General features: G+C 36.0%; 1 protein-coding gene across 1 annotated transcript in view; it reads right to left on the reverse strand.

Annotated features, from left to right (window-relative positions):
- Positions 1 to 8990: 8990 nt before the first annotated feature.
- Positions 8991 to 15631, reverse strand: part of LOC128508422 (fucolectin-like) — a 39354-nt gene continuing 32713 nt past the window's right edge. The window contains exons 2-6 of the mRNA XM_053479764.1: positions 12375 to 12419; positions 10182 to 10464; positions 9705 to 9844; positions 9515 to 9606; positions 8991 to 9068 (exon numbers count right to left, since the gene is read on the reverse strand). Of these exons, the coding sequence (XP_053335739.1) occupies positions 8991 to 9068; positions 9515 to 9606; positions 9705 to 9844; positions 10182 to 10464; positions 12375 to 12419 (638 nt within the window). The remainder of the gene's footprint in view (positions 9069 to 9514; positions 9607 to 9704; positions 9845 to 10181; positions 10465 to 12374; positions 12420 to 15631) is intronic.

Consider the following 15631-nt stretch of genomic DNA (forward strand, 5'->3'; position numbering starts at 1 on the left):
ATATATATATATATATATATTGTAGCGTTTTTCATTGCTACGAAGGGACTTGGAGAGACGAGTGAGCTTCCTTGCTGCCCAATGCAAATGGCTGGGAGTATTTTATTCATCAAGTACACAATCAACAGTCACTAAAACACATATCAACAGGACACTTCTAACTCACACACACTCCCTGGCCGAAGCCACTAACCCAACCACCTTTCCTCGACAGGGTGAACACCTAACAACCCCTCCCGCAAAGCATGATGGTTACTAGTCCAAACCCCACCCACGCCACAATATATATACTTCCGTGAAATATCGACAATTCGCCATTTATTCTAGGTTTGATAATCAGCGATATTTTATAAGGAGATTTAGGGGATTCTGCTTTACTTAATTTTATAACGTTTTGAGAAAATTCATTAGTTTGTTCATTCTGTTTAAAGCTTCCGTGAAATTATCTCTAAAACAATGTAATAACCCCACCTGAGGATATACAGTAAAGCTTTATTATTGTGTTTGAATAAATCAAGTACCACAGCAGATAATAAACTATGCTATGTGAAAACGCTGGAACTGCTTCAAAGTCTATAAAGGCTGCAGCATCATAGCATTGAGGCTACTATTCATCCATTCATTTATTTGCTTTTTAATCCTGTATGGCTAATGAAACAGTGTACAGGGGAACCATTCCTTGCGTTAAAAAGTAGCATTGCCAACTTTCTTGCTGAGAACAAAACATTGAAACTTATGTAAAAACATAACAAAACAATTAGCTTATCTAAAGCCATTTACCTATGGGGGACTAAACATGGCATAATTATAAATAAATAAATGTGGGAACAAATAAGTAAATATAGAAATAAATAAATACATAAATAAATAAATGTGGGAATAAATAAGTAAATATAGAAATAAATACATAAATACAATAAGCCCTGGAAAATTGCTAAATATATTCCTACTTTTGTTTATTAACATATTTCATTTATTTATTTCTGCATTTCCATATTTCATTTATTTATTTCTGCATTTCCACATTTCTACATTTATTTATTTCTGCATTTCCACATTTCTACATTTCTTTGTCGCTGTATGCTGATAAGGTAGGCAGTCCCAGCCTTAGTTGGATCCGGGATTGGGCCACAGGGCACCTCAGACAGAAGCAATCAATCTAATCAGCGTGAGGCTTTTTAGTTATCTGAAACTAACTATGCAAATGGCTGCCAACGAGAGACTGTTAGCACACATTTATTTATTTATAAATATGTCACGTTTAGTCCTCCATACTTACCTAAACAGTTCACCTAACAATTGTGTTCTGTGGCATTTCCATAAGGACCTCTTCAAAAAATAACTTTTATCTGCTACTTTTTGGTTCAGACAATTGTGTTGATTCATCCTAAAGAAAGCTTTTGTATCTCTTTAGGAAAGCCATAATTACGTCAACCTGATGCATAAACTTTAAAATATAGCTGGTGCTTGAATGCCACCTGTTGCTTAAATATGCACTTATATGACTAGTCTTCACCGAACTGAGAGAACTCTAACAAATGCGTGATACAGTACACTGTGCATACGCAGTACTTGTTCTTTTGTGCTTAGAGCTGCAACAGAATAACAGCTCTAGACTGTTTGTGAAGATTGACTACTGAGACAAGATGGTGTACCATTGTGCTCTTGTAGACATTTTACTGACAAAACCATACTTTTTTTATTTTAGAAATAAAACATGACTAAACTCAGAGGAAGACTAGAAGAAGCATTTGTGCTGTGCAGGAGGACTCCCATAGCCAAACCTGAGTGGTGGCCTTGTCAGATTTTTTAGTTCAGTGGTGAGTGGGAACTTAGTAGGTTTTATTATTTTAAAACATAAAAATAGTGGATATGATTTAATGTTATCTGACTAGTAATTGTAATATTTTATGTTATTGTTCTAAATGTGTGCATGTTTTCTAAAATTAACTTTAGCTGATATACCTTTAGAATGCTAGCTTGGTTGACCTGAGGCAACCAACTCTACATGACGTGAGAGGTGTTAAAGGTGATGGAATTTTTTTAGCTGTAAACCTCCAGTGTTTGTTTTTGTAGTTGCCCTTAATAGAGACGCAGCAGACGATTGTGAGGGGGCTTTGTTCCTCTCCAGTGTACTTCTTATTGCCTCAGAGCAGGCTCTGGGAAAGGGAAAGAGGGAGAAGGTCAAGAGGTCATTAGACCCTGGAGAAACTTGACTCCTGGTAGGAAACATCATTTTTTTCTAGTATTCATTTTCCTTTTACGAAACAAGTGTCACTTGTTTTATTTATTTGTGTGTTCATCTGGAACATTTTTCATATTTAAGTATTACTTGTTTTAAGCAGGAAGATACTCCAGTTGTAGTCAAGTCAAATAGGCTTTTATTGTCATTTCAAAAATATACTGTTCAGTACGCAGTGAAACGAAACAGCGTTCCTCCAGGACCAAGGTGCTACATACAGGAGCATCTCAAAAAATTTGAATATCATCAAAAGGTTAATTTATTTGCGCAATTCAATTCAAAAACTGAAACTCATATATTATACACATTTATTACACACAGATTGATATATTTCAAATGTTTGTTTTCTTTAATTTGGATGATTATGGCTTACAGCTAACACAAACCCAAAATTCAATATCTCAGAAAATGAGAATATTACTTCTTTTTTTTTTTTTTTTTAAGATTTTTAACACAGAAATGTTGGACTACTGAAAAGTATGAACATGTACAGCTCTCAATACTTGGTCAGGCTCACTTTGCATGAATTACTGCAGCAATGGAGTGTGGCATGGAGGCGATCAGTCTATGGCACTGCTGACATGACCTTCAGCTCTTCTGCGTTGTCTGCCTTGTGTCTCGCATCTTCCATATAATGGTACCCAATAGATTCTCTTTGGTGTTTAGGTCAGGTGGGTTTTGCTGGTACATCAAGCACAGGGATACCATTAGTACTTTAGCCAGTGTGGGCAAGTGCCAAGTCCTGCTGGAAAATTAAATCAGACTCTCCATAAAGCTGGTTAGCAGAGGGAAGCATGGAGTGCTCTAAAACATCCTGGTAGATGGCCTCGCTGACTTTGGACCTGAAACACAGTGGACCAACACCAGCAGATGACATGGCTCCCCAAATCACCACTGGTTGCAAACTTTACACTGGACTTTAAGCAACTTGGATTCTGTGCCCCTCCTCTCTTTCTCCAGACCCTGGGACTGTTATTTCCAAATGAAATGCACAATTTACTTTCATCCAGAAAAAGGACTTCGGCCCAATGAGCAACAGTCATTGGGCCTTTTTATCCTTAGCTCAGGTAAAACATTATTGGGCCTTTTAATCCTTAGCCCAGGTAAAACACATGTATTTGGTTGTATCTGGTTCTGGTTCAAGAGCGCCTTGACATAAGGAATGCAACAGTTGTAGCCCATGTCCTGGATACGTTTGTGTGTGGTGGCTCTTGAAACTCCAGCTGTAGTCCACACCTGTTGAATCTCCCGCAATTTCTTGAATGGGCTTAGTTTACCATTTATTTAAAGCTGCAGTTATCCCTGTTGCTTGTGCACCTTTTTCTACAGTACCACATTTTTTCCCTCCATTCACCTTTTCCATTAATGTGCTTGGATACAGCACTATGAAAACAGCAAGCTTTTTTAGCAATGACCTTTTGTGGCCCACTAAATCAGACTGAGAGACCACTTAAAGGCTCAGGAACCTTTAAATGGTCCTTTGCAGGTGTTTTGAGTTATTTAGCTGATTAGAGTATTCAAATTCAAATATATTTGTCACATACACTGTCATACACAGTAAGATATTGAATGAAATGCTTATCCGACCACTCCTGACCTTAAAATCTAAATTATCAATATATATATATATATATATATATATATATATATATATATATAAATTAGGGAATAGAATAAAGAATAAAATATAAAAACCTTCTTTCTAGAATAGAGAAAAACCTGCAGAGAAAATAATTAAATATAGAATAAAAATATATAAAATATGGAGGAAATACATACAAATGTCTTTAATGTCAAATGTACGTTAATGGACTATAATTGTTGAGTGTGAGAAGTGTCCATAAAGTGCAGTGTGCAAAAAGGACTTTTTTAGTCCCGTGTGGTGTTTTGGTTGAGAGACCTTATCGCCTGGGTGAAGAAGCTCCTCCTCAGTCTCTCTGTGTTGGCCTTCAGGGAGCGAAATCGCTTGCCTGACCGCAACAGACCTTGGTCCAGCACCGCTTGCTGTAAATTAAATGCAGGTCAGGGAGCTTGGTGCGGATGGTGCGCTTAATATACAAGCACAATAAATAATAGTGCCAAAAATTTCAAGCATTGTAAAGGCTGTACCAATATTTTCCATTCAGATCAAACTGCAATGCAGAAAACTTCAAACATTTTTATTGCAACAAGTTTTTGTTCAGTTCAGGTAATTCAACATTTTTGCTTTGAGGATTTTTGGAAGTGATGTACTTCTATAGATTAGTGAGGCTAACCTCATTAAGATTTCTCAATAGGTTTTTGAGATTTTGGAATTTATGGTTGATTGTATATTGAAAGATCCCATTTTTATTTTGTGTTTTCTACTGTTTCAGCACATGTCAAGAACATTTACAAAGTGTGGGAAGGGGAGGTGAAAGCAATTATTTGTCCCAAATTGAACAATGAACAATGAACAAGTTCTCTTCCAGGAGCATGTTCTTAAGTCTGTTAGAGTGTTGAAGTGCTTCACAGAAATGATATAGCTATAAGTTATATGAATTGCAAAAGACAAGCGTAGCATTGTGATGTCCAGCGCACTCGAGGAAAGTTTCAACACACACAAACAGTGCACAAAATGAGTTTGAGCACACATGCGATATAAATATGAATGATACACAAAATTTAAATTAAAATATACTAAGAATAGGTGGCACAGTGATGTAGTGGTTAACACTGTGGCCTTGCACCTCCAGGGTCGAGCGTTTGACTCCTGCCATGGGTCTGTGTGCATCTAAGTTGCATGTTCTGCCCGTGTCTGGTGAGTTTTCTCTGGGTGCTCCGGTTTCCTCCCACTGTCCAAAAACAAATAAGTGTGCTTTATAAATTACACTGTGTTTTCTCTTACAGTATATATTTTCCTATAACATATGTCTGGAAGGTGTGCTATAATACAATTGTTTTAAAGTATGTTTAGAGTTTAACAAAAATAGGTAATTTTACAATTTTTACAATGGTAAATTTTACAATGGTAAAATTGAGTGTGATATTAGTGCACTATTTATGTATTAACTGATACATATTTGCAATTTCATTAAGGAATCCTACACTTCAGATTCTTGCACATTTAACCTAATAATCTGCATACCTCAAAATATCTCAAACCATTTAAGGACATGTACCCCCTCAAGAGCACAAAAAACATTTCTTTTTGTATTTTTTTAACCTGAAGTCATTCTGTTACATTAAGAAAGCAACTCATAAAATAACAATTTAACATTTCTGTGTAAATGTTTAGTATAAATATAAATGATAAATATAAATGAAAATATTAAATGTGAGTAAAGATCTCATATATATACAAATATAAAGATAGATTTATTCACATGCTTAAGACTATTCCTCATGACATTGTGCATGTTTACTTTGGGTCTCCAGAGAAGTGAATACAGGAGGAGGATGTGTCAGTAAGTGCAGGAGGCAGATGGAGTTGTAGGCAGCGAATGGCAGTGCATGAATTAACTGAACAGTTGGATAGATGATTAGCAGGCGGATGTATTATGGCAGACAAGACAGAGACAGGGTAAACTTCACTTCCAAGGTTTTATTAAAAGGCTCAGGTAAACAGACAGAACCCAAAATACAATAAAAAACATCCAAGGTTAAATATCCAGTAAACAAATATATACTGCTTATCATGTACAGGGTTGAAAGAAGCCAGAGCCCAGCCCAGGAGTCTGTGGGCACAAGACAGGGTACACCCTGGACAGGGTTAGGGTGAGGGTTTGCGCCAATCTACAAAGTTCACAAACAAGCTCACAATGCCAATTAGTCTACTCTACATGTTTTTGGACTGTGAGAGGAAACCGAAGTAAATCCCACCAAGCACAGGGAGAACACACAGTTGGGCTGCGGTGAGATTGGCAGCGGTGCTGTGGGTTTTGTTGGGTGGGGCCTCTATTAATCCGACTTGTTTGGCTGGTGCATCTCATGAGTACAGTATATAATTGGGTATGGATCTGGCCAATTTGGAGGCTGGGTTTAAGGGCTTGTGCTCTTTGTCTGCTGACCCCTGCATGTGGTGAGCTGTAGTATACTGGGTGTTCTTATGCTTTTCCTTTATGGCCACCATTTATTTTTTGCTGATATTTGCTGCATCGACTTTTCTTTCAGTGAAATAGGACCAGACAGACTTTGGTAGTGATGTTAGTAGGTTGTTACCAGCTTACTCTTATCTAATTGATAAACAATGTGGTGATGATTTGTGGTGTTATGGCTGATTAAAGTGCCACTATTATGCTTTTTCAAATATTTTCTTTCATGCAGTGTGTCATGTAGCTGTATGTAAACATAAATTATCTGCATCTGAGTTTTTGTCTATTAAAAAAAAAGAATAGGCTCACATTCTCCTAAACGAGTCGTTAGCAAATAAATTTTTACTCTGTTACGGATCCACGTCACTCCGTAACATATTTGCATAATGTCCGTCCACGTTCTTTGCCGTAAACAACGTGTTCGTCACTGTTCTACGTCATTAACAATTTGCCCGTCCACGTTCTACGTCACGAACAACTTGCCTGCCATCTTACAATTAATGTTACCACACTCTTGTTAATGTGACCGAGCATTCATGCCATGTTCGCTTAAACACTTTGTAATATAAAAAAACAATAAAAACGAGAGCACACGAAATCCTTTTTAACTGTTTATTCTCCACCATTCACCAAAACTGAATTTAAAACTCGCGAAGTGGCAAGGTGCATGCGCTCTTCGCGTGTGCGACTAGGGGGGGTTTGGGAGGAGGAGTAATGGTGGAACAGTGCTGCCGTTATTTATTTGGACGAGAGAAGGAGAGATTGTTGTGGATCATTTTCTTCGAAGATTTTTTTACCTGATTAACTGTGCCCGGCCGGCCTCTCGGACTTCATTAACCCTGGTAAGACCGAACTATACTCCTCTAACACACATACAATAAACACGGACTTCTGACATTATCCACTCACTCGCACACATACACATCTATTTATTATATACAGTTTGTAAATATTGTTTATATCTTTGTTTGGTTGTGGTGCACCTTTTTCATTTACTTTATTTAGTTTTGTATAATACACGTTTGCTTTATCTACTTGTTTGTGTTTGTCCTTTTTGCTTTTTTTTGGTATGTACACACATACAATAAACGGCATCTTTTCTATGTATTTTCCGACACACGCTGTAGCGGTAGACCAGTCACAAATCACCGCGTCATCACAGCAGTGAGGGCTCACGGAAAGGAGGGGTTTGGACAGACTGATCTTTGAACTGCTTCACACGAGTCGTTTACGAATCATTTAGAAATGGGGTAAAATAAAATCTATTTTTGATGCTCACTTAGGTGCATGATTTAGCTCATTAAACAAATTAAATATTACACAAAGCTAACCCATGTGAATCCCAGGATGATTCACTCGAATATAATTATGGAATTATATACCATAATACTTCTTTCAATTTCAGTTTTAATTAAGCAATCTAAACCAAAAAATATGCTACATACATTGACGTATGTTTAATCAAATGCATTACATGCAATGCTGGGAGTGATCTCCGTTTCCTGACATACTTTTCAATGCCTTTGCGTACTTTTTTTTCCTGGCTTTCACCTTGGAACCCTCCCATGGAAGCCACACGCGTTCTTAAGGATCTTTTATGAGCTCCTGGTTGATTCATCGTTGTCCCTGCTCATGGAGTAATGGCAGGCTGACCACTCCTTAGAAATGGCTTTGTAACCCTACATGTCATTTGTTTTTATCTGCCCTTGAATTTCTTTGAGATCTTTTAGCATGCTTGACTTAATCAAAACGATGCTATTTAAGTGATTTTTATTTAAGAGTTTTTCTATTTAGTGACACCTTTTTTCTCTTATTAAGTGAAATTATTACTTAACAACTGCATTTTGTATTTACTTACACTATCTTAGTGTAATATTAACATTTGTTTGATAATCTCAATCATTTAAGTGTGAAAATATGCACAAAAAACAGAAAGAGGCAAGTACAGTGTATGTGTACAATATTGCCCTCTTGTTTCTCTCTCTTCACAAAATATATGCTCAGTTCCTGCCATCTGATGTTATGAAGGCTCTCTGTTCTATGTTCTGTTTTTTTTATTTTGCCCTGTTTATTCCATGCTTTTTGTATGTTGTCTACTGTCTAAATTACTGTCTGTGTTTTCACCAGGCTTTAGCCAGGCTGAATTGTGTTGAGGACTTGTATGCTTACAGTGCTCTTTTATCTGTCTATTGTTATTGTCCCTAAGCTGTTATAGTTGTAAAGTGAGGGTTAACATCATATTAAAGACTATTGATGAGGAATTGGATTTTACTCAACTTTATATGCATGTGAATGCAGGCAAGCCAATAATTTTGCCAATATGGTCAATCTCTCTCCACTCTATAACATTTTTAATTTTAAAAAAATTATGTTTTTCACCACATCAGTTACAGTCAAAATAATTTTTGCCAGCCGAACATTTTAATCACTGAAGTACTGAATTGAATTACCTTAAGTATTAGCTTATTTAATTTCAATATTTATTTCTTTTTTGTTTTCTTTTTCTTTTTTTTTTGGGGCAGTATACATGTGCTAATCTGTAAGTGGATCGGCATTATGACCTAATTACTGAAGAAAACAGAAATCAGCAGAAATAAAAATTATGGTTCTTATATAAGCAATTGTCATGAAACTTATATGGCCAGTTTATGAAGTTTTGAATTTAATGCAATCTAATTTCTAGTTTTTTCTAATTTTTAAAATCTAGTTTCGAGTTCTGGTTCCACTGTCCAGCAAATCTGAAATACAGATGACTGAAGATTGCCAGATTTTATCTATGGAGAAAAAGTACTATTAAGTGCTTCTCAATACTTCACATGCAATATATAATACACTTTATAATGCATATATATTTAATAACTAATAATGTTTTTTTTTTTTGTCCGAAGCTACTCTGCGGAAAAGGACTGCCACTGGACTGCCATCAAACAAATATTATTTGGGTGGTGAAACTTTCTCAACACAGCAATGACACTAAACATGGTGATGTTTAATAAGTGTACATAGGGCTTTTACATTTGTATCAAGTTCATCAGTAGCAATGAGTTGGTTCCCTGCCAGCTTAGGTAAAATTCAATCTATCAGTGACCCCCTTTCTACTAAAAGAGGTGGGGCAACAGAGATATAAGGAAATAAAATCTGTAATGGCCAGCGAGTGTAGCTACAAGGTATGTATAACTCCTAAACTGACTACTAATTGTAAATTTTTACAAACACAGACCTTTTGAAGAATGTTGTCTTTCATGGTAGGGTTGTTAAGATCCACACTGCTGTTAATCTTTAATCTTAGAAATGCCCTCTTAAAATCAGGTACTACAAAAAGTCAACAGTTTTGATATTTAGCAACTGTTATGAAACTTAATTTGGCATTAAATGTAAATGAAACTGTGAATTGAGTATAAAAACATTACCTTTAACCCCATAGACTTGCACCTCACAAAGAGTATGATACTGGTTAATATTGGGAATAATGACATTCACGTAACGACCCATCATATTGCAGGTATAGCTTACAGAGGCACCAGCAGGGATGCTAGAGATAACCACACATCTGAACGGAGAGAGAGAGAGAGAATAGTGGGGTAATGTATTAAGTTAGGAGGTTCTATCCCTGATCTCAATATTTTCATACAAGTGTGCAGAAAAATTTGCCTTCACAAAAAGTGTCAAGACTTTAAAACAAATAATACTAAACTCATGAGTAGTTTTATTGAAAGTATTAATTGGTGCCATGTTAAAAAAAATCATAATATGTTACTTAAACAAATGTTCTTCATGTGCTTTATAACCGTGTATAAAAATTATTCATGGCAATTCCACACTTTTTAAGTTGTAAATGCATGGAAAAAATAAACCTTTTTATAAACTTCCACACACAAATAATTCACCTGGGGTTATTGTTGCCATTGTTGACAAGCGAGTTGCCAATGTGAATTTCCGCACCATTTATCCGATTTGCACAGGCATCGCCTCTGTTAGTGATGATTACAGTGCGAATATCATACACTGCCAGCAAATCCACCCTCCACCATGGGCTGTAGTCTGCATTTGTGTGTGTGCATGAGCCATAGCTTAAGCTAGATGCTGTGTTGCCATCAATAGCTAACTTTGCAGGATAAGCATTTGTAAGTGTAGAAGATTGTGTTGCTATTCCTTGTAAGGCCACATCAACTGAAGAAGAGAAAAGAACATTTGTACATTGCCAAAAAAATGTCACCACCTGGATTTAAATAAGCAAATAGTTAAACGTCTTCCATGGGATAATTACTGCAGTTCAGCTGGAAACAAGTTATTTAACTGATGCAGTGAGTAGTGTTGCATTTCTTAAACAACCAGAAAACATATCCTGTGATCAAGATGTTACTCAGCTTCAGAAGGCTAAAATTATTGCCCTGATAAAGAAAGGAAAAAACTTTTCTTGTTCCAACTTAGGAGATGATAAATGGTATTAAAAGAATTAAAAACACATTACTAAAACCTGAAAGGATAGTGGTGAACCATAATTTTATATAAAGAAATGTATTGATTACCTTCCTAAAACATCAGAAGAATCCCTTGTCATTTCCAGATCTGATTACTACAGTGGTACTGGAGGACCACTGCCCTACAGCTTCCAACACACCTGATCTAACTAATTAATAGCCTTTTATTAATTGAAGTGAGTGTGGTAGAGCAGGTACGTAAAACCACACTTATATTTATGACAGTGGTCCTTCAGGAATAAGGTTGAGAACCACTGGAGTACTGCAACTCATTGCAGGCAGGTCTACCTCAGTGTGCCATTCAACCTCCACTGTACTGTAGGTGCCACATCAGCTTTAAACCACTGATTCTTGAAAACAAGGCCAAAAGGATCCAGCAAGTACTTTACTTTACCCTTATCAAACCCTGAACACAGCCCTTATCAATCCCTGAACTGCACCATTTTTCTTCAATGCTCTATCACTGCTTGACTGGTACCAACATTTTTAGGGTAAAAGTACATTCTTTCAGTCTACATAGTCTCAGTCTACATCTCTCAGTCTCTTAGTCTACATTCACACTGCAGACTAACCCTAAACCTACATTCACACTGCAGACATTTTATCTTTTCATTTCTGATTTTGACCACTTCCCTCTGTGGTCTTATAGAAGTAGCTCCCTCTACTGCTGTAGAAAACCACCCCTTGTGCCACCCCTGTCAGCTAAGAACTGGAAACGGAGGTTACAATTCACATGGGCTTACCAAAATTAGACAGCAGAAAATTGGAAAAACATTGCCTGATCTGATACGTCTTTGTGTTTGCTATGGCATTCACATGGAAGGGTCTACATTTGCCGTAAAACAACATGGAATCATGGATCCATTCTGCCTTGTATCAATAGTCCATGCTGGTGGTGTAATGGTGTGGGGAATATCTTGGCACACTTTTGGCCTTTTATCACTAATTGAACAATTAAATGCCACAGCATACATAAAAATAGTTGCTGTCTATCCCATTATGACCACAAGATAATTTGCTCAAAAAATGTCAAATGCTAAAATTACCTTAAACTGTTTACTTCCTGACAGTGAGTTCACTGTACTCAAATATCCTACAAAGCTCACAGATCTGGAGCATATTTATAATGTGATGGAACAGGAGATTCACATAATGGATATGCAGCCAACAAATGTGTATTGCTATTATGTCAATATGGACTAAAATCTTTCACCAATGTTTCTAGCACCTTTTTCACTTTATACCATAAGGAATTAAGGCAGGTCAGAAGGCAAAATGGGGTCCATCCCTGAACTACCATGGTCTACCTAATGAAGTGGTCTATGAGTGTATGTGAATTTACTAGCATGAGTGGTTAGGTCTCTCATCATTATTACCATTTGGACTAATACATACTTCAACAGAAGGATTAAGCATGAAGAAAAGTCAAACTTTTCTACAAAGCAGGTAGCATAGTCACACAGGGTAGGGACCCAGAAATGATAAATAATCATGAATGTTAAATATATATAAAAACTTTTTCTTTGTTTTAAATATTTAATTATAAAATCTCCTGTTTGTTTCCAGTTAATTGGGGGGAAAAAAACAGTATATTTGTACCTTGCTGATAGGTCAGTATCCACTGTGATGAGAAAATGTATATCCCTGTGCCAAAAGATGCATTTGATTATTCCCTGCTTAGGGAGACACACTTCAATACTTTCGTTTTTTTATCTATACAAAAAAAAATCTATTTAAAATTTTTATAACAATGTACAAGATACAAATAATCAGACTTTACCGAAACAAAGAAACTTGAACCTCTGAGAATTCTTCATTTTCTCTTTAAATAGAAAGAATAACGTTTTATCATTTACAATACTCAAAAAAAGGAATGAGAAACTTTGACTGTGCACATCAAATTATACAAATTACCTTACACCAAAACCACTGTATTAAGGCACAGTACCAAAGAGATTTCTTACCTTGTTTGACATAAACCAAAATGCCAACTCTCTGACCATTTTAAACTCTGAGCTGTCCACTTGGTGCCTCTTGCCAAATGACTATGTAGTTTATTTAAAAGTCAAATGCACAGTGTTTTACAAAGACAAAGGCGCTTGCATCACATGACCTTTTCAAGAAAAAAAGCATAAAACAAAAAGCTTAAATTTAGTTTTTGTATATATATATATATATATATATATATATATATATATATATATATATATATATATATAATATTTTAAATGTATCCAGCATCGTAACTGATTCATAATTTAATCTACGTCTTGATAAAAGATAAAAGTTTAAATGTTGTGGCAAAAACAATGTAATTAATCACATATTTATTTTGGTGAATAGGACACAGGATTAGTAATGGGACAAAACATTAATCACATCCACATTGGAACTGTTTAAATGTACTTTCCTTTTTTTTAGGGAAATTGTTTTTTGAAATTACTAGATGGCAACTGGACAATATTAATTAATAATAGCATGTAATATTTATGTGATAATGATATCCATTAGCATATGAATAAGTTTAATAGACAATTTAGTTTATGTTTTAAAAAATGTTGTGACATATGGCTAAAATCTAATTTTAGAGGTTTTGGCCTTTTGCCGCATTTTGCATGAATTTTGCATTTAAGCCAGTCACAGCTCCTGAAGTGACGGAGTCTGATGTCTTATTTGCCCCTGCAGGATGTTTTGGCAAAAATAAGTTCATTCATGTGGCAACAGCACAATGCATACTGTATAATCATCTACATACAAATACTGTAAGAACCTCAGTGTTCATATCAAACATTATGGTGAAAAAAGTGATCTCAGTAATGTCAGTAATAGGCATGGTAATTCATTAGAATTTACAAAAAAACAACACATTGTTGAAGAGAAAGGTCAGAAGAGATTACCTAGACTAGTAAGACCTGAGCAAATCTTATCAGCTGTGGGGAGCATAAATGGTTCTTGAAACATTTAATTTCCTTTTTTTTATGCTGCTGTTTGCACTGGACAAACATTTCCATGCAACATTTCCAGGCAAAATTTTCATGGTCCTTATCAAAAAAGAAGTATACTTCAAGCTCATTTTATATATATTTCCCAAGTATACTTTATGTAGTAGGTTTACTAACCAATCAATCAATCAATCAAATTTATTTATAAAGCACATTTAAAACAACTTCCGCCCACCAAAGTGCTGTACAAGTATAAAACAATGAGTCAGCAGATACTATACAAGGTATCTACTTAAAATTCATCCCTCACTATTACAAACCACAAGACAGAAATCCATAGGATGAAATAAAGTTAATAATAATATTAGTAATAAATTAAAAAAAAACTAGCTTAATAAATCAGATGGAATAAAATGCACATGAGAATAGATGTGTTTTAAGCATGGTTTTAAAATGATTAAAATCCTGGGCGGCTCTCAACTCTCAAGGGAGGCTGTTCCACAGGCTGGGGGCTACTACAGAAAAGGCTCTGCCACCTCTGGTTTTGAGCTTTGTTCTGGGGATGTGCAGTAGATGATGATCAGAGGATCGCAAGTCTCTGGTAAGGGAGTAAAGAACAAGAAGCTCCGACAGATAAGCAGGTGCCAAATTATTTAAGCTTTTTAAAAAAAAAGAAGTAATATTTTAAACTGGATCCTGAAATGTACAGGAAGCCAGTAAAGGGAAGCCAGTATGGATGTCATATGATCACGTTGTCTCTTCCTAGTCAGAAGGCGAGCTGCTGCATTTTGAACGGCTTGTAGCCGTTGAAGTTGTGACTGACTGAGACCTGTGTATAAGGAGTTACAGTAGTCAAGGCGTGACGTGATGAAAGCATAACTCAAACTGTTCAGGGAGAATTTAATGCTTAACTTTGCTTTCTTTGAAGTCGAAGTTGGAAAAAGCTGGACCTTACAACTAAGCTGATCTGTTCATTCAATTTAAAGGCAAAGTAAAAAATTACCCCGATTTCTGATCCAATAACGCTGTCATAACCACTGAGGAGATTAGACTTTCCAAAAACAATAATTTCTGTTTTATTTTTGTTCAGAGTGAGAAAATTTATCTCCATATCTCCATTTGAACATCTCTGACACAGTTCAACAAGGTCTAAACAGATGGATGACTATTTGTTGGGATAGACAGATAGATTTGAAGATCATCAGCAAAACAGTGAAAGGCAATTTCATGCTTCCTGAAAATGGACCCCAATGGAAGCATATACAGTGAGAAGAGAATTGGACCTAAGATGAAGCCTTGGGGTACACCACAGCCAAGAGAAGACACTGTGGATGAATCCTTCCCTAGATGGACTGAGAAACTCCTGTCTGACAGATATGATTTTAACCATTTAAGAATAGAACCTTTAATTCCAACGCATGTCTTGAGGCGTGATAAAAGGATGGTATGGTTTACTGTGTCAGAATTTGCAGTCAGGTCGAATGAAACCAGAATGGCAGAATCACCAGAGTGAGCAGGTAAAAGCAAATTGTTAAACACTCTTATGAGAGCAGTTTCAGTGCTATGTCGTGCCTTAAAACCGGGCTAAAATCCCATTGAAATCAAGGTGTGTCTGTAACTAATTATAAACAACTTTTTCTAGAACTTTCCATGCACTTAAGCATCTGTAAGGTTTTATAATATTGTGAGGAATTATAATCTAATAAGAAGATTCCTGTGCTCTGAGAACTGCCACCTCTCTGATGCCTTATGTGGTAACACCTTCTATATGCTATATCCAGGCGAATGTACCTCCAGACAACTCTTGACCGCTAGAACAGTTTTGTTTAACCAGGAAAATGCAAATGTATTTCCTATCACCTGTATGTGTCCGGGTCTTTCAATGACCAACATGTTAATGACTGGTCCTTTTGA

Source organism: Clarias gariepinus, chromosome 20, assembly GCF_024256425.1.
Source record: "Clarias gariepinus isolate MV-2021 ecotype Netherlands chromosome 20, CGAR_prim_01v2, whole genome shotgun sequence".
Lineage (NCBI taxonomy): Eukaryota > Metazoa > Chordata > Actinopteri > Siluriformes > Clariidae > Clarias > Clarias gariepinus.